Source organism: Typopeltis vanoorti, chromosome 5, assembly GCF_054136105.1.
Source record: "Typopeltis vanoorti isolate ZY-2024b chromosome 5, IOZ_Tvanoo_1.0, whole genome shotgun sequence".
Taxonomy (NCBI): domain Eukaryota; kingdom Metazoa; phylum Arthropoda; class Arachnida; order Uropygi; family Thelyphonidae; genus Typopeltis; species Typopeltis vanoorti.
In genome coordinates, this window is record NC_143553.1 from 50,068,320 (window position 1) to 50,094,973 (window position 26,654).

At 35.7% G+C, this 26,654-nt stretch overlaps 1 protein-coding gene across 3 annotated transcripts in view; it reads left to right on the forward strand.

The window, feature by feature from the left end:
• The window catches only part of LOC150106395 (uncharacterized), a 137,136-nt gene that overhangs the window by 45,024 nt on the left and 65,458 nt on the right, over positions 1–26,654 (forward strand). For all 3 annotated transcript variants that reach the window (XM_090392421.1, XM_090392420.1, XM_090392422.1), the window contains exon 3: positions 7,787–7,871. In XM_090392421.1, the coding sequence (XP_090248547.1) occupies positions 7,787–7,871 (85 nt within the window). The remainder of the gene's footprint in view (positions 1–7,786; positions 7,872–26,654) is intronic.

Consider the following 26,654-nt stretch of genomic DNA (forward strand, 5'->3'; position numbering starts at 1 on the left):
CAGTAGGGGCAATTTTTACTGCTTTCTGAAAATAATCTGCTAAATTGATTTGCATAGTGATGTGAAAGATGTAGATGCCTTACCAGAAATATATAAGATGTGGACCATATTTTCTGATCTGGAAAAATAAGATCCAGGTTACACATTTGAATTTAAAGCAATAGAAATGAATCAGTTATGAGGAATGGCAACATTTCTGCTAAGAAATTCCTAGGCACATTTGAAGAACTTGTCTGAGTTATTCACCTTTCCGGGTGTTCAGTTTTAACGAAACAATGCCCAAAAGAACATGCATTATGAAGAATGAATAGAAGCTGCCAGGACACAAGGCATCAAAAGATCATATAATGTTGATAGTGGGATTGAATGCTTAAGGAAACTTCAAATTGATGCTCCTTATATATCATTCTGAGGACAAAGATTATGATTTCTTTGATTCTTAGTGATTTTTTTGTAAAGAGTAGCAATTGAAAAGTATGTATGACTCCCACCCCATTGAAAATTTTCAATATTGGTTTGTAAATTATTTTACACTAGCTTAGTGTCTTCAGACTAAGAACTTGGTGAAGATGAATCGGTTGTTGATAACACATCAGCTCGTAACTGAGACTTTTAGCATTTCTCCAGGATTCATAAAAGCAAATTTTTCCTCCCTGCCTCCCACTTCTGAATACTCATCTTATTGGTCCAGTCAGTGAATCAGTATATCATCAAAATCTTTAAGACCAAGTACCATAATCTCATGTTCAAACAATGTTTCATGCAACTGATAGTGACATTAAGATTTCTGGAAAAGTTATATCATAGATACTACAGATAACATTAGCAAAATGTGAAAGAATACAAGTTAAAAATTGTCAGCAGCATGGAACAATTTGAGGCCCTAATTGTGCCCCAAAGAATAGAAACCAACAAATGACAGCAAGGAACTGAAGTGGCAGCTTGAAGCAAATCAGAAGCAACATTGAAAAATGTGGAAGAGTTTGTCCTCTCTCATTCCAAAGAACTCTTTGAGAAATTCCTTAACATCAATAAAGCAGTTGCCTCAGAACTTTTCTGTATAATAACTACAAAAGAACTTGCAGTGCAGGAAATGTTGATGAGGCACACAAACTGAAGCCACTGTTTTTTGCATATGCATGACGATGACAGAACATTCAAAGTTGATTAGATTCTCATATTGAGGCACATGGGCCATATTAGAAGCAAGCAAAAGTAGATTTTTTTAAAAGAATTGACTTGCTTCTAGATTAGAACATCAGCTATATGCTCTATTTATAATAGCAACATTTAAATAATTTTATTGGTGTGTGTGTGGGGGGGGATCCTCATTGCTCCTCTTACTGCAACATGTACTTCAGATTACTTAATCGAAGATTTGAAATGGTAAGTAATTAAGTTTATTTTATCTTAGTTTTGACTTCAATATGGTAGTCATCACCATATTTTTTTCCATAAAACTGCTTGGTACCATATAATGAAGGGAGTTGATGTTGAAAGTTTTTCCACTTGCTTTTACTATAAATTAAAGGTGCCAAGAAATTATATTCTTGGCTTAATCCTTTATACAATTGTAAACAAAGTTTGCACATGAAGTAATTTCACAACTGGGTAACTCAATAGAGGCTAATGACTTCACATCACTTGCCTTACTATCCCATAATGCAAAGTACAACATATCCTTACAGACATGTATAATGCTATGCATTATGGGAAGTGTCACTACTCAAACTGGTTTTGACCTTTATTGAAATGGAAAAGTAAAGGGGTGCTCATCATAGGCCTGGGGGGGGGGTGCAGGAGAGCCTGATAATATTAGGAGAAAGAAAAGACAGATAGTATGAGAGATAGAGAAAAGGCCTCAACTCATTTATATCATCATATAGCCAAAGGCTATCAATTTTCCTGTTTCACCAATCACATATAGATGAACAACCAAAAGACCAGTTAAAGCTAAAGTGCAAATATGACTGATACCCAGGTCGTTAGCCTTATCTGAGTTAACCTTGAGTTGGCCTTCTCTGCATGGGATTGCTCTGCAGTCATTCATGCAATTGACTATAAGACCACATTGAATTAAGAGGATGGAACCATTTAAAAAACCTCTCATAGCAAAAATAGATAGAATTTTATCTCACCTGAGTGAATATTGCTTAATGTGGATGGTTACACCATCGGCTCCCAACCGGTAGCACGTGTGCCCCTGTGGTACGTGCAGGCCATTCAGGGGTACATGAAAAATAACCAGTAATGATGGAAAAACAAGTAAAGTAAACAAAATGCGAAACGTTAGTTATGGAACAATAAATGTCGGTATTTAAAAACAGCTATTTTAAAAACAAAGGGTACAATTTGTGTACCCCTTTTAAACCCCTTAGAAATGGGTTTAAAAGGGGTACACAAGTGGAAAAAGGTTGGGAACCACTGGCCTAGACCATCTAGTCAAAAATTTGATATCTCCTAGAACAGCGCTTCCCAAACTGTGGGCTGCGGCCCCCTTGGGGGCCGTAGGTTTTGTTGAGGGGATCCGTGAAATAATGAAAACAAATTTAAAATGTTTTAAGACTAAGTATATTTTTTTTTTTATTTTAAAAGAAACGTATTTAACTTTTATTATTTTTTTTTTGTTATTTTTTATATTTTAATGGAAAAATTCACACATTGCTGTTGGTTCACAAACTTTGCTTCCTGCGTATTTCGGCGCTTAACGAATATTAGTAAATATTGCTTATTCATATGTTTCATTTCAAAGCAGTGGTTAATTGTATTTACTTTGAATGCTCTCCAGGGAAGTTCCAAATCTTTCTGTCCCTTTCATAACGCGTTTGTAATCAGGGACTGTTGATATTGACTTTATATACATATCAAAACTCGTTTTATATTATCACTGTCATCCGAGCTAGTTTTCTGTTACCAATAAAAGTTTCGCATATACTTCACACATGAAAAAAGCTTAAAAGTTCATGTGGGGATAGGGGATATAGTAACTCGCTTGCAGTGGTAAACAACACGCCCTCCCTAAGAGCCACTATAAAAATAAGTACTTTTATTATGCCAGTGAATAATGTATGAGGAGTCTGTGTAATATATTTCTCAACAAATAGTGCAATTAGAGACAACTGGGATAAAAACATGCTAATTGATGAATCACATGTCCCCTTATACAGAAACTCTGCTGTATAGACTGAAACAAAACCATATGTTGCTTGGGCAAACACAGTATATAACAAACTATTGTTATTAATTAGATGTGTGCGAGTCCGATTTCCCAAGGCAGCAATAAAATTCAACCGAACGTGTTAAAACTAAGTAATATATATATATATATAATGAATGTTATGGCAGTTTCACATATGGAATTCGGTTGAAGAGAGTTAGCATTTCAACTCAATTGTCAGCTATGCTTTTATCTTTCGGTTGCGCGATCTTTTGTTAATACCGCACCAATCATATGCACGTTTTAATAAACAGACTGCCTTTGCTGTCTGTTTCACGTTAGGCTTAATTACCGTAAAAGGAGAAAAGTCACAAAAGTGAAAAATGTTCCTGGTCTGGGGGATTCCCTTATTCAGGTAATATTCACTAATTTCATGTTATCAGTCTGTGGTGTGCCAGTATCGGTAAGTGGTGATATTATTTGATCTATTCTACGTTAAAAAATTTAACCCTGAGATGGATAAGTGGATGATAAAAAATAAAAAAAAAAATCCCGCGAACAATCAGAAGAAGCAGAAACAGACTAAAAAAAAAAAGGACAGTATTTCATATTTTACCAGAACAGCCCGCATCATCTTCAGAACCAAACGGTAAGAGGCAAAAAATGTAATATGTGCATTTGATTTTTGCAATATTCGCTATGTATGTTTTGTATTAAATATAAATAATACAATAAATATTATAATAATATATCTCTCTGTTACGATTTTTTTTCGAGGGGGGCCGTGAAATATTTTAATTTTTGCAAAGGGGGCCCTGACATCCAGAAGTTTGGGAAGCACTGTCCTAGAATGCTTTTTTCTAAATACAAAAATTGTCTGACTGAACAATAAAATTTCCACAATACAATATTATAAAGCATTTGGTTGTCATATTGCTGGTTTTTTCAAATTCATGTTTCTTTCTTCCATAAATGGTATTTTAATTCATTAATTATCTCATCTCATCTTCTTTATACCCTGTTTTGCCTTATGGTGTCAAGGGTTTATTAATCATCAGACCTCAAACCCTTCACAGGATAAGGTGGTCACCCCAACGCCCCTGGTGTATTCTATGACCTGTAGTGTTGAGTTCTCAAGACCGGTTTGCCTGCTTTGCAGGATGAAAAACCAGATAAACTGGGGGAAAAAACCCTATCCCACTCCCAAGACCAACTAACTTGACTATGGATGAGGAAGATCCTTCAGCTCCTCACGTCACCAACGGGAATCAAACCTAGGACATTCCTTCCCCAGGCATATGGTTGTGAAGCACACAGCCACTAGGCTAACCGTGCGGATTCATTAATTATAAAAATCAAAATTCTCTTCCCATTGCTGACAGGTGGTGGGTACTGCAAAAAAACTTGTTCTGTTGTAATTAATGGAATGCCCAACACATTACATAATTTGTTCCAAATACAATGAGCAAGAGGGCAGCTGTAGAATTCATGTTCTAGTGTTTCCAATCAGTAACAGATGTCACAGATTGGATCTCCAATGTTAAAGTACTTCCATTTTATGGTATTGACTGGGAGACGACTATATGTAATTCTCCAAGCAAGATCCCTTCTGTTAGGGTATCCTTGGAACTTCAATAAGTTATGAAACAAATATTGTTGTCAGTACCCAACTGTGGAAGTTCACAGCAAAAGAGATTAAAGGTTTCTTTATACCAAATTTTATTATTTTTTTTAATGGAAAGACTGTCATTGCCATAGCGTTGTAGCAGTCTTAGAGTTAAGCACAGAGTGTTGTAGTATCTCAGCTTTTGGACCCTTATTAATCATTTATTCTAAATGGGGGAAAATGAAAACCCAGGTAGAAAGTCTGCACATGTGTGATTGGTCTTAACTATTTTGTGGATTTTTGAAGCTGTATCACTTAAATAGCAGAATTTCAAGACTGGAAGCCCAATTCTTTCATACTTCTTTGATAGTTGAAGAACTTCTTTTTTGATTTCTTGATATCGGCTGGACCAAAAACATTGAACAGGCTTACTGTATAATTGCTTATCTTCAGCTTCTGTGATGTCTGTAATAGTAATTATGTACATCTGAGCAGGAAAGATTATGGTTTTGAGTACTATGGCTTTAGAAGAAAAGGAAAGTGGCCCTATTTTTCAGTCCTCTAAGGTTTCAAAGTTTTTGCATGTAATTTCTTGAACTGGTAATATTAGGTATGTGGAGAAGGGAATTCCAAGTATAACGAGGGGCTCACTCTTAGGGGTTAGTCCAAAAGGAATGCCTCCAAGATCCCACTTTCAAAAAATTTTTAATTTTCTCTTGTCTGCATTAATAGTTAATCCACTGATCTTGCTGAATTTTTCCAAAATATCAAAAAAGATACATATGGAATCATTATCCTTCAAAGTGCCCATTACGTCATCGGCATATGCTAATACCGTATTTTCCTTCGTAGTTGAAGGAACTGTTATTCCTTGCACAGCATGTGTATTGTCGACTTCCTGTAAGAAAGGTTCAAGAACCTGTGGAAAGAGCAACGGACTGAGAGGGTAGCCTTGCTTGGCTCCTTTTCAAATTTTAACCGGGTCGGACAGGAACTCATTTACTAGGAGTCAGGTAGTTGAATTGGCTCTTTTGATAACAGATAGCAGCGTTTTACCTACACCAGTTTGCTGGAGGATGCGGAACAGAGAGGAATGGTGGACATTATCAGATGCTTGAGTAAGGTCTACCTGATAGCACTGCCATCGACTGCTTTTTCATATTAACTCAGCAGATTAGATCATGTATCAGAAATAGATTAAATTCTCCTGCTTTCCTGGAACTCCATACACCTGTGTGTGCTTTTAATTATGTATCTCATTCCCACTTTGAGCCTGTTATTGATAATGCAGAAAAATATCTTGTAGCCAGTATTAAATAGAGAAATAGGTCTCCAACTGCTGATTAAGGTGTGATCTCTGTTAGGTTTTGGAATGAGGACAGTATGGCTTGGTACAAATTCGCTTGGTATGTGTCTTGATGAGAGAAAAGAATTAAATAGCGTAACGTGAATGGTAAGAATAAAATCCCAGGCTTTGCAGTAAATGGGAGCCAGATCCAGAAGTAATACCAAGGTCTAAGTAATGCAGAAATCATATTTCCATATACAAGTAGCCAAAAGGTGTCACACCTTATTACTTAAATACTTTGGATTAGAGATAGACGTTGAAAGTTTTTCCACTTGGTTATACTATAATTTAAAGGTGCCAAGAAATTATATTCTTGGTTTAATCCTTTATCCAAGTGTAAGCAAAGAAAGTTTGTGCATGAAGTTATTTCATGACTGGGCAACTCATATAGAGAGGCTAATGACTTCACATCTCTTGCTGTAGTATCCCATAATGCAAAGCATATCCTTACAGACATGTATAATGCATATCTACATTTATATTGCAGACAATATAAATGTACATATGCATTATACATGTCTGTAAGGGTATGCTTTGCATTATGGGATACTAAGGCAAGTGATGGGACGTCATTAGCCTCTATATTCAAGTTGCAAAGTCGGGAAATTACTTCACGCAAACGTTGCTTAAACTTGGATAAAGGATTAAACAAAGAATATAATTTTTTTGGCACCTTTAATTTATAATGAATGGAAAGATATCACTTGCTCTCTTCAAAGATTGCTTGCACTATGATTTGCATTATTCATTTACTTGTACTCGAACTGAAACAAACTGATATTTACAAAAACATATTTAATGTAATGTTTTCAAACATGTCAAATCATTGAATATATAGTAATCTCTCACTTATCCAACTTTCTAGTAACCAGATGTAGACTTAAATTTAACACATTACATTAAATGTTTTTGTAAATATCAAAAACATATTTAATGTAACATGTTAAATTAACTAATCTTGAATGGGTAAATACTTGAACAGCATTATCATTTAACATTCAATTAACTAACTAGAAAATTGATTTTCCCGAGTGATTTTGTGTTGCAAATTTTTTGCAAATGTTTCACATTAATATTTATAATTTTCACTGACATTCTTGACATGCCTATTGTTTGCATATAGTAAGGCAACATATGATTGAAAACAAGAATATGGTTTATGAAGGATAATGTTTAAAACTTAATTTTAAATAGTGGCAATTTTGTTTTAAGTGGCTTCTACCCAGAAAAGCTTTTTGTAAATCTAGAGTTCAATTATACCATGGGTGATACAAGGATTTTTTTTTTTTTTTTTTTTTTTAAAGTCTGTAGGATACCCTGCTCTGGAGACCAAACCTGGAACTTTTTCAAGCCACTCCAGGCCTCCAATAAGAGGGTGGTTGTCTTTCACTGGATGACGAAAATCAGCTACCACCTAAAGACAATTACAAACAACAAACATCCATGCCTATGACAGGATTCAAAGTCGACCTGCTAATTGGAGAGTAGATATGTTAACCACTTTGCCAACCAGGTCAGTGTTTTGAAATTTCAGGGTTTGTTGCTTTGTTAGTCATCAACATGATGTTTTGTACAGTTAATATGCCAGTTAGCATTTTTCATTGTTAAATATGTACCATTTTGAATTTTACATTTCATATAACATCTTATTAATATAAATTTTATTATTTTACAGATACAAATTGCACATGTTGTAAAAGTGATGGCTTTTGCCAACACCAGAACTTCTGTAGCCCATGTCCACCTGGAACATACTGCAAGTGTGTAGTTTAAAAGCATTTGTTAGTATAAGTTTTTGTGAATTCATTTTTTAAAACACTCCCAAAGTAAGGTGCACTCCTTTCAGTGTGCTTTACTTTTATTTTTTAGTAATACTATAGTTATGTTTATGCATTTATATGTATAAATTATTATTATATAACACCTCCAGGGGGGTCCAAGGACTCATCGAGGGAGGGCACCTACTCTGTAGCTCTGCCTCCACCGACTACAATGACCCGCAACTACACCAACGGCATTTACCACCCGCCACCACCACTGGTATTTCCACAGACATCCACAAACATCCAAGTCCATGGCGGGATTCGAACCCGTAGCCTTTTGGCTGGAGAGTAACCACTCGGCCAACCAGGCCGGCATTTACTTTCAATTGTTTTTTTTTTTTAATTGTAATTTAATTTTAATTGTATTTTAATTTACTTTTAATTGTATAGTACTGTGATTTTAAAAAAAAATTATTTTCAAAACTTGCATTGATTACTGCTATTTATCATTTCTGCTTTTATTATTACTGCTATTTATTATTTATTATGTGGGCATATCAAGGCCTTATAAAGAGGAATAACAGCTTCCTTATCTCTACTTGTTAATATGTTCTTCAAATAGCCAAGTAATCTTATGGGCTACCTTAGTAACCTTAACAGTATGTCCTCTAAACTTTAACTCTATCTACCACCATTACCCATAAATCTCTAGCTTCATCTATTTCTTTGAGTGCGGTGCCATCAGCGTGATACACAGCTTATAATCAATTTATCCCAAAATGCATAACTTACATTTCTCAACATTGTTGGAAGTTTATTTTTCACTTGGTTAGACTATAATAAATTTAGTTTAATTCTTTATCCAAGTGTGAGCAAACAAAGTTTGCGCCTGAAAGTATCTTCAGGACTGAGGTAAGGTGGTACAACACTGGGCAACTCGTTGCAAAGGTGGAGCAAGCTCACAACACTCCTATCTCAGTATCTCCCATAATGCAAAACACATCTCCTTGCAGATATGTATAATGTTATGCATTAAGGTGGAGGGCCACTACCCAGACTAGTTTCGACCTTTATTGAGGTCGAAAGTATCTCTTCGGTATCTCTCCTGGCTCCCACTGAAGGTATCTCTTCAGTGGGAGCCAGGAGAGATACTGAAGAGACACTGAAGGTATCTCTTCAGTGGGAGCCAGGCCCGAGTGGAGATACCTGGCAGAAGCATTAGCAAGGTCATCTCTACCTATAGGATTTGTCAAACGGTGTGCCACCTTTTTATTAAATTACTCTTGATTTAGAGAAAGATGTTGAAAGTTTATTTTTCACTTGGTTAGACTATAATAAATTTAGTTTAATCCTTTATCCAAGTGTGAGCAAACAAAGTTTGCGCCTGAAAGTATCTTCAGGACTGAGGCAAGGTGGTACAACACCGGGCAACTCGTTGCAAAGGTGGAGCAAGCCCACAACACTCTTATCTCAGTATCTTCCATAATGCAAAACACATCTCCTTGCTTGGGCCTGGCTCCCACCGAAGAGACCTCAATAAAGGTTGAAACTAGTCTGGGTAGTGGCCCTCCACTTTAATGCATAACATTATACATATCTGCAAGAAGGAGATGTGTTTTGCATTATGGGAGATACTGAGATAGGAGTGTTATGAGCTTGCTCCACCTTTGCAACGAGTTGCCCGGTGTTGTACCACCTTACCTCAGTCCTGAAGATACTTTCAGGCGCAAACTTTGTTTGCTCACACTTGGATAAAGGATTAAACTAAATTTATTATTTCTCAACATTAAACTGACACCCATTAACTTTTGCCCATAATGAGAGCCCATTTAAATTGTCCTACAAGCTCTCCACATTGCCTTGATTTAACTATTACTTTACCTAATTTTGCATCATCAGCAAACAACTGAATATTTCCTTTCAGGTTATTTCCTATATCATTTAAGCACAAATTAAACAACAACAATTAGTGTATAGAGGCTTAAGTGCTGTGAAGACATAATGTTGGAGGTTTAATAGATTTTTTACAACACTCAGAAAGGATTAAAAAGAATTTAATACTTCCTATATTTCGTTCTAGTCACTAGGACATCTACGGGGATTACAAAAATAACTAATGTAACATAACACAAATATCATACAATACTAAGCCCAACCACGTGGGTGACACTAAAGTCCTATCTAGGTGGAGCGCCCTCTAAAGACGGTTGCAGGTGGCCTGGAATATAAAGTAGGATCTCTGGTGATGAGTGTTTCCCAAATTTTTGGAAGCTTAATGCAACCGTATTTATTAAGATTTGGTTGATTTCTAAGAGCTGCTGCTGCTGCTTCTAAGAATAGTCTCTCTTTCTTGAATTTGCTGTGATGGAGCTTGGTGGTTTTCTTCCATGATACTCTGTGGGTGGTGTCCAAGACATGGTCAGCCAAGCCTGAATGACCATAGTTGTGTTTACAGATGTAAGACTTGTGTTCCTCTAGGCAGATGGATGCTGATCTGCCTGTCTGTCCAAAGTACGCCAGCTTACAGGAACAGGGTACTTTGTAAACTCCAGGGAGAGAGAGAGGAGGGAGCTGATCTTTTGTAGAACGGATAAGGGTAGCAAGTTTGCGGTGGGGTTTATATGCTGTGTGTAGGTTGTACTTTTTTAGAATCTTGGCTATTTTTTCGGATGTAAAAAAGTACAACCTACACACAGCATATAAACCCCACCGCAAACTTCCTACCCTTATCCGTTCTACAAAAGATCAGCTCCCTCCTCTCTCTCTCTCTCTCTCTGCCTGGAGTTTACAAAGTACCCTGTTCCTGTAAGCTGGCATACTTTGGACAGACAGGCAGATCAGCATCCATCCGCATAGAGTCATTCAGGCTTGGCTGACCATGTCTTGGACACCACCCACAGAGTATCATGGAAGAAAACCACCAAGCTCCATCACAGCAAATTCAAGAAAGAGAGACTATTCTTAGAAGCAGCAGCAGCAGCTCTTAGAAATCAACCAAATCTTAATAAATACGGTTGCATTAAGCTTCTGAAAATTTGGGAAACACTCATCACCAGAGATCCTACTTTATATTCCAGGCCACCTGCAACCGTCTTTAGAGGGCGCTCCACCTAGATAGGACTTTAGTGTCACCCACGTGGTTGGGCTTAGTATTGTATGATATTTGTGTTATGTTACATTAGTTATTTTTGTAATCCCCGTAGATGTCCTAGTGACTAGAACGAAATATAGGAAGTATTAAATTCTTTTTAATCCTTTCTGAGTGTTGTAAAAAATCCATTAAACCTCCAACATTAAACAACAATTATATTTATGTATGGCATTAACATTTAATGAAGTGGAAGTAATAAGGTTTGCTTGTAGTTTTCTGTATCCAAAATTAGTGTTATAGTTGCATATTTGTGTATGTTTAAAAAATATAAGCTGAAAAGACTTACTTAGTTGACTGAAAATGAGAATTTTTACTGCTTTCAAGCCCACTGCCATGAACATACAGATTTTTTTTTTTTTTTTTTTGCTTGTTTCTATGCTGATGATGTACTGTTATTTTTAGTATGAAATGTCTGTACTTTCATTTCATTAAAGTTAATTACTGTGGTTACCTGTAATTTATTGTTTATGAAAATAACACCTAATAGTGGCAGTTTCCCTTACTTCGTGACTGAAGTGGAACCAGAAATATCGTTCACACTGGAGCATGCATGAGTGAAAAGAACATGATAACTGCGAGGGTAGTCTAAAAAGTTCTCAGCCTAACAATGAAAAAACAAATTTATAATTTCAAAATTATTTTTATTTTTCAACATAATCTCCCTTAATACTAATACATTTATTCCAGCTATGCTCCATTGCCATTATCTCATTCCTGTAGTGGTTCTCAGTAAGATCTGCAAAATACCCCTCTACAGCTGCAATCACCTCTTGATTCGAAGAAAAACACTGACCAGTGAGGAAGAGTTTTAGTTTTAGGAAGAGATAGAAGTCAGAGGGAGCCAAATATGAGATATAGGGTGGATGTTCGAACAATTCATAGTGCAGATCCAGTATTTTTCCCATTGCCAAAACACCTTTGTGGGCAGGAGCATTGTCCTAATTAAAGGTGATTTTTTCTTCTGCAAACCGGGTCTTTTCTCATGAATTTTTTCGTCTAATCTGGTTAAAAGATCAGAATAATATTCCCCGGTTATTATCTTACCCTTTTCAAGATAATTAATAAACAAAATGCCTTTAGCATCCCAAAACACCAATGCGATGACCTTTCCTGCTGATGGAACTGATTTTATATTCTTTGGTGCTGAACACAACAGGCTTCTGTCCACTGTTTTGTCTGCTGTTTGGATTCTGCTGTGTAATGGTGAATTCAAGTCTCATCCATAGTAATAAATTGATGCACAAAATCAGTTTTATTCTTGTTAAAACACTCCAAGCACTGTTCAGAGATTTTCATGCAAGTGCGTTTTTGATCTGCTGTAAGCAAGCGTGCCACCCCATCTTGTGCAAAGCTTTTTCATATGCAATTCTTCATGCAATATATATCCTACACATTCTTTTGAAATGCCTATAGTCTCAGCAATTTCATGCAATTTGATTCGCCAGTCATCCAATACTATATCGTGCCCTTGATCAATGATTTCTGGTGGTGTTACACTTTTTGAACGTCTTTCACGTGGATCATCTTCAAGGCTGGTACGGCCACATTTAAACTTGCCAGCCCATTTCTTAATTGTTGAAAACAAAGGAGAAGAGTGCCCATAAACTTTTATGAACTTCGAATGAATTTCTTTTGGCGTTAAACCTTCTTTTACAAAGAATTTTATAACTGCATGATACTCAATTTTATCCATTTCAAGGAATACAGACTACACTTTTGTTTCAGACAGCTATATAAGACAAACTACTTGACCGAATGACTTGCAATTTCATATGGATGCTTATGAGAGATGTACCAACTTAGAAAAAAAAAAAATCATGCCGATAATGTTGCCATCTATGGTCAAGGCCGAGAACTTTTCAGACCATCCTCATAATAAACAACTGGAGGGAGCTGTGTAAGTAAGTGAGAGAGAGGGAGAGATGCAGATATGAGTGATGTGGAAGAGTTTTTTTTGGAACTAGTGAGAAAATGTTCTGTTAATAACAGTCTTTCAGAAAGATGTTTGAAAAGTTATTTAGCTGTCGGGTTATAAAAGTAACTGAAATAATAGTTGTGGAAGAAATTTATAGGAACTTTGGAATTTAAGAAATGAAGTTTCTCATATAGGAAGAGAAATATTTATTGGATATTAAATGTTCCATTAGTATACTAATGATTTAATGGCTGTTTCGTGAAATAGATATAGCTAATTACTTTTTAAGTGTTCAATAATTTTTTATTCCTTTTCTAGACACACTCGTCACACATCTTCCCTCAGTCTGCCCCTCCTTCACTGTCTACCAGAAACCTATATGCAGGCCAATACATACATGAAAATTCATACCACCATCCAACACAAAAACTAGGGGGGGGGGTATCAGCTCCCTCAAATACAGAGCCCTAATAATTTGCTCCAGTGAACAAGTTCTGAACCAAGAATTTGAAATTATTAACCAAACATTTGTAAAAAATGGCTATAATAAAAAAACAGTTCACAAGATCCTCCATTAAAAGCAAAAAAAGTTACGTGGGCTATCAAGGCCATAATCTTTGGAGTGCATGGTCATCAGACCACTCACTCCAAACACGCCACAGAATTGACTGGAAAGGCACGCACTAAGTGCCTTTCCAGTCAATTCTGTGGCGTGTTTCATCATCCCAATCTGAACAAAAATTATGGATTAATTATTCCAAGAATGTGGAAGACTCATCTTCAATCGTATAGCAACCAGAACAACTCTAAACAGAAGAAAATCCCAATATAAAAGGACTGTAGAAATTGTTTAATGTAGTTCCATTTTTCTTCTCACCAGAGGTCAGGCTAGGATAAATAATTAACAAACATTAGATTCATCTTACTTTTGTATAGTGCAGCATCATGTAGCTTGTACAAATGTATGTTTTCCTGATGATGGCCTCAATACAGAGGTCAAAACATCGATTGTTACTTGCTTAATTTTAATTAAAGTAATATTCTAACATGTGTGTATTGTGTCTCTATAAATTCTTCGCTATGAATGCTGACCACCGTATAACCTTAAAAGAAAGAAAGATAGTTATAACAAGTTCTTTGAGATAATTGTCTATCAAATTACACCATGAATGAATCAAATAAATACCTGATTTGCATGAGCTGAAGTATAGTCTACCAACTGGTTTGAATTTCATTCCTTGGTGTAACAGTTTCTTCTTAAATAGCTATAAACGAAGACCAAATGACAATAGCAACAATCTTCATACCTCTACTGATGAGCCTGTGGAAGTAATTGGAATCTTTAGAAGGCTAATGGTGTAAAGTAGCTAATCATTTGGAGGCATGATGTTATTATAGTTTATTGTGATGGTTTACAAATGATTTGAATTAAATGAATAGCAGATTTTATCAGGATAGGAAGTTAGGATATTAAGAAACATTTATTAAATATGACCATGAAGAAAAGCCCAAAAATAAGGGGGGGGGGACTTTATTATGAATTCAAAAGTGACAGTCTGTAGACAGGAAAAGTAAGTAGCATCCACGGAATCTCCATGGAAATGCCACATAATAATAATAATAATCTGTTAAAGCTATTAAAAGTACAGATAAATCGATAATAAAATAGATTTCACAAAACAGAAACAGGTTGCACAAGAGTATTTACTTTTGAAATATAAGCTTGGAAAGTGACAATTTATGAAAATACATCCCTTATCCTGAGAATTGCCTTGAGCTTAAGAACAGCAGATGCCGTGAATGTTCCTATATGCTTGCCTTTTACAGCACTTTTAAATAGGGTTTTCACTGGCTTGACAGCTATTTCAAAATGTTGGTTCTCATCAGAGAATAGGCAAATACCCTCTATTGGTAGGAACAAAAATCCTACCAATTTTGTTAACAATAGTCCTTATTGCTCTTGCTTCGTGACCGAAATGAAAACTGTGATGACTGTCACAGTTTTTATTTCAGTCATTTCAAACTGGAAGTATGACTTATGCTGAAATATGTGCAAGTGAGAAGATCATAACAGTGGTAGCAGCTGCAGAGAAATATAATGAATTGAATTTTGCAATTTGATAATGTATAATTCTGTTTTTGAAATTGTTTTGAAAAACACATAAAAGCTATAACTGTTATGTTCCAACTCTGACTACAATAGAGCTGCTGACAAGAAGATATGGTAAGTTGACTTTCTAATGGATTTTTTCTATCGACCTTTCCTATAGAAAGAAAAATAATAGTTGTGAATTTTTTAAGAGTTAAAAGAAAAAAAGTGAAGATAATTGTCATGCATTATAAATTTTAGAGAAAACCAATGACTAAAATTACCGTATTTTCCGGTGTATAAGACGCACTTTTTTACCTTAAAAATTCATCTTAAAAATGGGGTGCATCTTATATAATGAAGGTAAAGAATGTTTCCTCTTTTCAAAGTCGTATGCACTCCCTTTTATGTTCCAAGATCTTTGTAGGCGGTTAATGGTGCAATCAAATTGATTCGTGACTTTCACGTGACTTCTAGCACATCATTGGCTAAGAACAGGGAGTCCCTATTCAAGTTTCATAATATCTTATCTGAGTAATCAGTTACCGATGTTTATCAGTATTGAGTTGACGTGTTGAGATATTTTGTGTTCAGTTTGATATTTCCCTGTAGATTTTAGTGATGGAAAAAAAAGCAGGCGACATTCATATACTTCAAGTTACAAATTGCAGGTTGTAAAATATGCGAAAGAACACAGGAATAGGGAAGCTGAAAGACATTTTGGACCTCCGCCTACAGAAAAAATTATTAGAACTTGGCATGGTCAGAAGGCGATTTTGTACAATTTGCATAATGAAAAGCGCGCGGAACGTGGAAAAATTGCGAAGTGGCCAGAACTAGACTGAAGTTTTGAAATGGGTGCAAGAAAATCGGCAAAATGGCATTGCCATTTCAATAAAAATGATTTTTACACATGCAGTCAAAGTAGCCTGTGAGCATAACATTGAAGATTTTAAAGGTGGTGTGTCATGGTGTTACCGTTTCATGAAAGACATTTTGTACGCCTACAAAGACAGTGGACTTTGTAGGCATACAAAAACAAAACTCAGTCCAAAAATGCCAAAAGAATATGAAGACAAAATTATTTCTTTTCATAAATATGTGATTCAACATCGAAAAAAATTACAATTTTGAAATGGGACAGATAGCCAATATGGATGAAATGCCCCTAACCTTTGATGCTCCCTCAAATAGAACTGTAGTTGAGAAAGGTGAGAAAAGCATTATAATCAAAACCAGTGGACACGAAAAAACGCACTACACTGTAGTTCTTGCATGTTGTGCTGATGGTACGAAGCTGCCGCCGATGATAATTTTTAAGCGGAAGACTCTGCCTACAGAAAAAATACCAACAGGACTGATTGTACATGTACATGATAAAGGTTGGATGGATGAAAGTGGTATGAAAGTGTGAATAGATAAAGTATGGAAAAGAAGGAATGGCATACTACCAAAGAAGAAAGCTCTTCTTTTATTTGATCAGTTCCGGGCTCGTCTGAAGGATTCAATCAAACAAAAATTCCAAGAGTGCAATACTGAATTGGCTATCATACCAGGAGGACTTACATCACAACTGCAGCCACTTGATGTATCTTTAAACAAACCCTTTAAAGTCTTTATGAGGGAAGAGTGGAACAAGTGGATAATGAATGCCGGTGTACATCAGCTAACACCAAAGGATGCCCTGAAACGGCCATCATTCTCTCAAGTGTGCGATATGAAAATGATGATGATGAAAAACAAGAGGAAGAAGAAAGAGAAGAAATTAATGATGATAGAGAAGAGTCAGATGACAGTGACATGGGTTTTGCAGGTTTCTGAAAGGTCAGTTTACTATTAAAAATTACCTATTATTTTATCCATTTTTTTTAAATCATACTTTAAAGTTTAGGTTTTTTCCAGAAAATTGTATTAAATTTCTTGGGTGCATCTTATACATAGGAGCGTCTTATACACCGGAAAATACGGTAAGTGTTTTCTGTGACTGTAAAAGGAATGTTAAGAGGTTGAATGTAGAATTTCTGATCAAGTGGTGAAATTTCTGTTTCAGCCTGAAAGCCCATTCAGCTTTCACGGATGACTAAGTTCTCCTTCCTGCCACAAACTGAAAAATTGCTCTTGTATCTACGCTGTAAGATTCTCTTACTATCTCATATGTTTCTATCTTATCTCCTCTCCTTTTATTCCTCAAACATTGCATCACACACATGCAAGAAATCGCAAGAACTGCAATGACAATGCTCTGTGCAAGCAAACGGTTAAGGGAAAAAAAAAAGACAATCCATTAACAAGTTTCTTGTAAAGCAGGGGATTGTATTCATTAGGGAAAACAGCATCTGGAAGGCTGAGAGTAAAGAACAGAGATTGATGGAATGAAAGTAGATGATACATTTGGATGATTGTATGAAGATGATCTGTTTGGAGGTTGACTAGTGACTGCTCATGTTTTTGCACTATCAAAGGAAAGTAGAAGAATGGTAGTGCCAGTTCAGCAGATCGGTGCCCATGAAAATACCTATAAAAAAAGTATGATGCAGAGATAGTATCTATGAGAAATTGATCAGACGTAGTATGTAAGAAAGGTGTCCTTTCTGGCATTCGTATAGCGAAGGTATGTAAGTTCTTTTCACTTAAACTTTGATATCATCTAGGTCTAGCTACTCACTGATGAGGCCTCAAAAAAGTTTGAAACCGGTCTGGGTAGTGACCTCTCCTCATAATGTAAAGCAGTATTACATCTCCTAGGAGCTGTGTGTTTTTAGATTATGAGAAAATATCAAGAATAGTGAGGGAGCTTGCTCCACCTTTGCATCGAGTTGCCTTGGTGTGGTACTACCAAGTGGTCACTTACGCTTGAATTTGCCGATAGTTCGTCGGCATGAAATGCTTAGATCGTAGTTTTCGATCTTAGAGTTTCACATACTGGCTGAAAAACAATAAGGGATTTTTATCTCCTTTATTTATCAACTTCGCCAGAAAAAAATAGCCGTTTGGCTTTTCATCTTAGTTATAATATGTTATAATATAATATGGTGGCACACCTTTCTGGCATTCGTATAGCGAAGGTATGTAAGTTCTTTTCACTTAAACTTTGATATCATCTAGGTCTAGCTACTCACTGATGAGACCTCAAAAAAAAAAAGGTTGAAACTGGTCTGGGTAGTGACCTCTCCTCATAATGTAAAGCAGTATTACATCTCCTAGGAGCTGTGTGTTTTTACATTATGAGAAAATATCAAGAATAGTGAGGGAGCTTGCTCCACCTTTGCATCAAGTTGCCTTGGTGTGGTACTACCAAATGGTCACTTACGCTTGGATTCACCAATAGTTCGTCGGCATGAAACGCTTAGTTTTCGATCTTAGAGTTTCGTATACTGGCTGAAAAACAATAAGGGATTTTTATCCCCTTAATTTATCAACTTCGCCAGAAAAAAATAGCCATTTGACTTTTTATCTTAGTTATAAAGGTGTCACCTATTAGGTGACTGCCCCGTACTGCATAAAATCAAAAATTCTTAAGGATTTGGATGCTCTACACCCAAAATGTGAGAAGAGTATTCTATGGTCACTTTGAAATGGAATTTGTCAAGTGTTTGTTGAGAAGTATTATTTTGAACAAAAAAAAAAAATAAAAAAAATCCAAGTTTTTTGGATGTTGTGGATGTAATGATAGGCTCTATGAACTAAATTGGGTTCATAAAAACCCAATTTAGTTCATAGAGTTTAAGAACACTTTAGTGTCCTTCAGCCTAACAACTAAGGTGTTAGGCTGAAGTGCAGAAGATGAGAATTTCCAAATTTCTAGCAGTTTCATGCAACCATATTTGTTGAGGTTAGGGTAGTTTCTTAAGGCAGAAATAGATTCAAAGAAAAGTCTTTCATATTTATATTTGCTGCAATGGAATAGAGTGGCTTTCTTCCAACATATTCTATGACAGGTGTCGAAAGCATGGTCAGCAAGTCCTGAGTGGCTGTACTGATGCAAATGGATATAATCCCTATGTTCAGCAATTCTGATGTTGGCTCTGCCTGTTTGGCCATATTAGGATAGTTTACAACTACAAGGGATGATAAACACCTGGCATGTCTAAAGACTGTGGCTGGCCTTGGGTAGAGTGGATAAGAGATGCTGATTTTTTAAATGGTCTGTAAGTGGTTGAAAAGTGTTTCTTTTTTTTAAGATTTTTGTTTAGTTTTTTGGGATGTGATTTGCATATATAGAATAGTTGATAGCTTTGGTGTAGTTTCTGTTCTGGAGAGGGGGAGGTATGTGGGTTTGGGGTTTTCACATTTCTTGGATATGGTAGGAATTGTAGCCATTGGCTAAGAAAGTTTTATGAAGGTGGTCAAGTTCAGCAGAGAGGGTACTGTTATCTGAAACTAATTAATTTAGCCCTATTATATATTAATTCCATACTGTTGACAGGAGGGACAGAGGGGTGACTTTGTGACTGGATCTACAGATGTGTGGATTTTCTTTAAATAGAGAATGCCAGGGATCCATCGGGCTGGCATGTAATTGAAGTGTCTAGGAAGGGGAGATGGTTATCTTTTTCTAATGTTAACCAAATCCAGGGATGTTGATTATTTAGGTGTGTTGTTGTTTTGTCCTTTGAAGAGTCTTAGATATTTCCATGTGCTCCTTAAACTGCTTTGGCTATGTTGATGATTTTGTTCGTATAGAGATGTTGTTCAGGATTAGGGTTTATTGCTTGCAAGGCCGCTGTAATTGCTGAACAGGTAAAAATGTGAGTGGGTGTCAGTTCAGTATTAGGGCAGTTATTGCAGTTTCTATATGTTCTCGTGTGCATCTGTATTGATCTTCATTCCTCTAAAATGTTCTGTTCGGAGTCTTGCTATCGTGGTGGGGGGTTTTCTGTCAACATTGATTTCGGGAATTTGGTGGTGTATCCCTGATTTTAGTGGAATTAGTTTAGATTTTGCTAGTGCATTAGCATCAGCAAGAGTTATCATGTGAGTTTCTTGGTTGAGTTCTCTGGCCTCTTTTGCTAATTTATCAACTGCCTCATTGTAATCAATGTCTACATCAACAGGAATCCATTGTAAAATGCAACTTTTTCCAAAACGCTTTAGTTGATTTAAGAGTTCATGGGTGTCTTGTGTGAACTTGGTATTGCCATTTTTGATTGCCTCCATAGCTGATCTTGAGTCACTGTAAATTATAATTCCCTCTGATTGTTGAGATGATGATAATTTTAAGTAGGCTTCGAGTGCTTTATTTATTGCATAAAGTTCGCTGGTAAAATTGGAAGCAATTCTCCCAGATCCAACTTTTATTGAAAGTTTTTCACCTTTTGGGAGTAGAAGGAGGGCGCCAGTGCCTCAATTAATCATATTGGTGTCTGACGATCCATCGGTATAACAAATAATTTGTTTGGAGGATGAAAGAAGGTTGATAATATTTAGGCCTTTTTCTTTGAGCGTTTCTTTTGATTCTTTTTTTGTACAGGATTTGGTAAGGTTTAGATTTATGGAGGTATTTGAATGTAAAGAACTGGAAAATAGCGTTTTATTGCCCTGATAGTGTCATCATATTGTAAAGTTGATGATCTGTGAAGTCTGCATTTTTGATTCCAATGTTCATGTGTTTTTAGGGAGATTGTTTTGGTAGCTTCTGATATTATTAATAAATTTTATGGTTGCAAATTTCCATCTGTCCTCCAGCAGGACAAGCACACATTTCTGTTGGGCTCTGATGTTGTTAGTAAATGAGACTGCACAAATGATAATCTTGGATGCATTTGCTTGTACTTTGCCTAATTTTTCCTTTTCCAATGAAGCCGAAGGTGACCAGATAGGTGCTGCATATTCCATTATTGGCTTTATTAGTGTTGTGTAAGTAGTTTTGAGAATTTTTGGCTTTGTGCCACAATTTGTTTCGCAAAGCCTTTTCAATATATTTAGTTTTTTGAGAGCCCTGTTGGAAGTGTCAGAGATGTGTTGAGCAAAACGTAATTCCTGATCAAGCATAATACCAGGGTATTTTGGATTTGCATCTTTTTCAGTTAGCCTGTTGTTGATCATGACTTTGAGATTGTAGGAATATCTATTTTTCCAATCTGTACTAAAGATGCTTAGGTTTAGACTATTCATATTTGGTCTTTATATACTGTAATAAATATAAAAAGTTATTCTGATTATAAGATCATCGGTTTAATACACATATGTACAAGAATGCGACTAGTTTCGTTAGCATACTGTCTAGCTTTGTCAAGACTAAAAAGGTGAAAAAAAATAATAAATGCAAAAAAAAACGAAAGAATACAGTAACCATTTTAAAACGGTTAGGCAACCAAATTTGACAGCTCGCGTGACAATGTATGCATGTAGCGAGATGCTTCAGTCATTATTGTGAATACGCATTACATAGTTTTTAGCGTACTGTAGTTCCGCTATATTTAATGAATTAATCAGATTTTTCCACGTATCTTTCAATACTCGTCTGTTCGTTGATTTCTGTTCAGATTATTTCCTGTTCGTAGGATCATTGCTGCTTTGAATATTCGGCATCTGTAATCATCCTCTATATATGGCACTGAGCTGTTTTCCCAATCTATTGCGTGGTTGAATGATATAATCACGTAATCACAAGAAAGATATTTATTTAACCAAATATTTCGGTCTGGAAATAGCAGACCATCGTCAGTGGTATTACAAGAACAGTTTAAAAAATACAAGCTAGAATACTAACAATAGATCGTTAAAATTAGAACGGCGCGTGATGTTATATCACTAAGTATGAAACGGAATATTTTGAAGTAGAAACATGATTGAATTTGCTATTTAAAAAATAAATAAATAAAATAAAAAATTAATTAATGAGTAATCTTGATTGGACTTTCCCAGATTTTTGATATAGATATACAGTCATTACGATTCAGGTTGGGGCGATGGAGCAAGGCCTCTACGCTTTCCTTGAACAAACGCTCGAACCTATAATGGGATCTATGTAAGAGGCGAGTTCTGGACCAAAGGATGCTGTGGTCAGTTTCAATCCCGTGTTGAGCCAATCTAGACTTTTCAGGTTTGTTGTGAAGAATGGATGATTGATGTTCTTGGATTCTTTTTTCAAGAGAATGTCCAGTTTGTCCAAAATAAGAGAGATCACAGTTGCACGGAATTTGATAAACTCCAGGAAGAGATAAAGTTGAGCATTTGTCATTAGGAGAAGGAAAATGAGAAGACAATTTGTTAATAGGTGAATATGTAGTTGTTAAATCATATTTCTTTAAAATTCTTGCGATAGGTTCTGAAATACCTGAGATATAAGGAATAGGCACTCGACGTATTGAAACTTTGTTGTTTTGTGGAGGATTATAAGAACTGACCACAGCATCCTTTGGTCCAGGACTCGCCTCTTACATAGATCCCGTTATAGGTTCAAACGTTTGTTCAAGGAAAGTGTGGAGGCCTTGCTCCATCGCCCCAACCTTAATCGTAATGACTGTATATCTATAAATTTAAAATAAATCAAGATTACTCATTAATTTTTTTTTTTTTTAAATAGCAAATTCAATCATGTTTCTACTTCAAAATATTCCGTTTCATACTTAGTGATATAACATCACGCAGCGTGTTCTAATTTTAAAGATCTATTGTTAGTATTCTAGCTTGTATTTTTTAAACTGTTCTTGTAATACCACTGACGATGGTCTGCTATTTCCAGACCGAAATATTTGGTTAAATAAATATCTTTCTTGTGATTATGTGATTATATCATTCAGTCTTATGTCGCAAGTATCCTTGAAACGACATATTGCGTGGTTAGAAGTTGAGAAGTGATGCGCCAAACCTGCGGTATCCATTCTGTTGTGATTTACATCTCCAACGTGTTACTTCTGTCTAATTTCCAGGCTTCTTGAAGTTTGGCCTATGTAGGAAAGTCCACAAGTGCATGGTATTCTATAAACTCCTGCATATTTGAAAAATGGAACGCTGTCTTTAGGGGATCTTAAAAATTGTCTAATGGTTGTAGTCGGTTTAAACACAACTCTGATGTTGTAAGGCTTCAAACTTCTAGCTATTTTAGTGGAGATTGAACCAACATAGGGGATGACTACGAATGAAACGTACTGAGTAGCTATCCTTTGTTGTTGGAGGTTATTTTTATAAAGCAATTTGTTGATTATGTTTGGAGGATAACCATTTTGAGGTAGCAATTTCAATATTTGAGAAAGTTCTGTATGTATATCTTCTTCGTCTGTGACTATGTTTTGGGCTCTATTTCGTAACATACTGATGATGCTGTATTTTTGTGTATGATGATGATTGGAAGTAAAATGCAGATACTGTCCAGTATCTGTTGGTTTTTTATATATAGTAAGTTTAATATTATCATTCTCTTGTCTTTTGACCAGTATATCTAAAAACGGTAGTTGTTGATTGTTTTCCAATTCTAAAGTAAATTTGATTTTGTTGTGAAACGAGTTGATTTTATTTAAGAACACATGTAAGCTTTCTATTTTTTCTTTCCAAATAATAAAAACATCATCTGCGTATCTCCACCAGACTGATGGTTTTAGAACAATGTTGGCTGAAATTTCATTGTCTAATTTCTCCATGAACAAGTCTGCACATGGTGGTTACAGGGGGCTGCCCATGGCTAGACCTTCTAATTGTTGATAAACGATGTTGTTGACTTTAAAGAAATTGGACATCAGGCAGTGATTGAAAAGTTGTGTGATATCCCCAGGAGAGAATGATAATATTAAACTTACTATATATAAAAAACCAACAGATACTGCGCGGTATCTGCATTTTACTTCCAATCATCATCTTACACAAAAATACAGCATCATCCATATGTTACGAAATAGAGCCCAAAACATAGTCACAGACGAAGATGTACGTACAGAACTTTCTCAAATATCGAAATCACTGTCTCAAAATGGTTATCCTCCAAACATAATCAACAAATTGCTTTATAAAAATAACCAACAACAACAAAAAATAGCTACTCAGTACGTTTCATCCGTAGTCATCCCCTATGTTGGTTCAGTCTCCACTAAAATAGCTAGAAGTTTGAAGCCTTACAACATCAGAGTTGTGTTTAAACCGACTACAACCATTAGACAGTTTTTAAGATCCCCTAAAGGCAGTGTTCCATTTTTCAAATATGCAGGTGTTTATAGAATACCATGCACTTGTGGACTTTCCTACATAGGCCAAACTTCAAGAAGCCTGGAAATTAGACAGAAGGCACATGTTAGAGATGTAAATCATAACAGAATGGATACCTCAGGTTTGGCGCATCACTTCTCAACTTCTAACCACGCAATAGATTGGGAAAATAGCTCATTGCCATATATAGAGGATGATTACAGATGCCGAATATTCAAAGCAGCAGTGATCCTACGAACAGGAAATAATCTGAACAGAAATCAAGCAACAGTATTGAAAGATACATGGAAAAATCTGATTAATTCATTAAATATAGCAGAACTACAGTACGCTAAAAACTACGTAATGCGTATTCACAATAATGACTGAAGCATCTCGCTATATGCATACATTGTCACGTGAGCTGTCAAATTTGGTTGCCTAACTGTTGTAAAACGATTACTGTATTCTTTCGTTTTTTGCATTTATTATTTTTTTCACCTTTTTAGTCTTGACAAAGCTAGGCAGTATGCTAGCAAAACTAGTCGGCGTTCTTGTACATGTGTATATTAAACCGATGGTCTTATAATCAGAATAAGTTTTTAATGCTTAGTTTTATTTTATATAGGTTGATTTTGAATTTAAGTTCATCTGACCATTTTTCTAATCCTCTCATGGATTTATTTAGAATCTCTTCCAATTTTTGAATTTTATCACTAGTGTGCCAGATGGCTATATCATCTGCTTAGCAAGTTACTTTTGTGTCTTCTGTAAGGTAAAGATGAATGTTATTGACATATAAAAGGAATAGTAAGGTACTGAGCGCTGGGGAACACCAGCCCAGGTCCTCCACTCTCTAGATATTGCTGCATTGATTCTAACTTTGGATTCTTTCTTCCTCTCATGAAATCAGTGATCCAGATTAATGCATTTCCTCTAATTTTGATATCATCTACTATTTGTATTAATTTTTTGATCCTAACACAATCAAAAGCAGAAGTCATATCAAGGAATATGGTTGTTGTCTTTTTTTGTTGGTTTTTCCTGAAATGAGTCTATTATTGTTTGGTGGAAGTAGAATAATTGATCTGTCATCGAATGACGCGCTCTATAGGCAGTTTGGTAGAAGTTAATTTTTATATTTTTTGTGAGCTAGTGCATGAGTCTGGAGTGTATGATTAGTAATTTTATAGAGTATACTAGTTAATGCAATAGGTCTATAGCTTTGACATTCTGCAGCATTTTTGTCAGGTTTTAGAATGGGTATGATAACTGATTTTTTCCATTCTTTGTGTGTGTGTGGGGGGGGGGGGAATCGGAGAACCCATGACTGTCCTTTCTATTTCTTTCTAGAATTTTTCATGCCAAATAAAATAGCCAGAGTCAATAGTGAACTTAAACAAGGCTGAAATATCGGTAGGAAATACAGTTTGAATAAGGCCTAAAGTGTATTTAAGTTGGACATTGGTGAACAGAGAGAAAAATTTGAAACTATCCATAATGTCAGTGTCAAGTTTTTTTATACTGGCTTTAAAATATGCTGAGTTTTTTTTGTTTATTTTTTGTGTGTGAAGGAGTGTTGTTAGTATATTGTAAGAGCACTTTCACTAGTGTTTGGATAATTTGTATGTGGTTGAATGAATGGCATCTACAATTTCAACTTCTCCTCTTTGTTCACCAATATTCCACTTTAAGACACTTCAGAATTTATTGAAACTGAATTTCCTCCAGATATTTCAGCTTTGTTTAGGTTCACTATGAACTCTAGCTATATTGTTTGGCAAGGAAAATTCTACAAACAGAGGAAACAGCCATCTGCTTCCTCATCTAATTTCTTCATGGAAACATTTCAAGAGGAAAGCTGTAAACTCTGCGCTATATAGATACACTGTTTGGCTACACTTTGCTGATGATGTGTTCTCAATTTGGCTGTGTAGCCTAGATACTTTGAACATTTTTAACACCTCTACGCAATCAACATCCCAGGATCTAGTTCACATTAGAAAAAAAACTTTATATAATAGGGCTAAATTAATTAGTTCAAATAACAGTGCCCTCTCTGCTGAACTTGTACACCTTCACAAAACTTTCTTAGCCAATAGCTACAATTCCTATCATATCTAAAAGATATTAAAACCCCAAACCCACACACCCTCGACAGAGCAGAGACTACACCAAGTTATCACCGTTCCACATATCCATACCACATCCAAAAAACTAACAAAAAATCTTTATAAAATACAACCTTTCAACCACTTACAGATCATTTAAAAAATAAGCATCCCTTTTCTACTCTACCAAAGACCATGCATAGTTAAGTTAAGGGGATAAAAATCCCTTATTATTTTCCAGCCAGATGCGAAACTCAGAGATTGAAAACTATCCAAAACTAAGAGTTTCATGCCGAAGAACTATCGGCGAGTCCAGGTGTAAGTCATCTCCTGGGTAGTACAACACTAGGGAAACTCATTGCAAAGGTGGAGCAAGCTCCGTCTCTATCCTTAA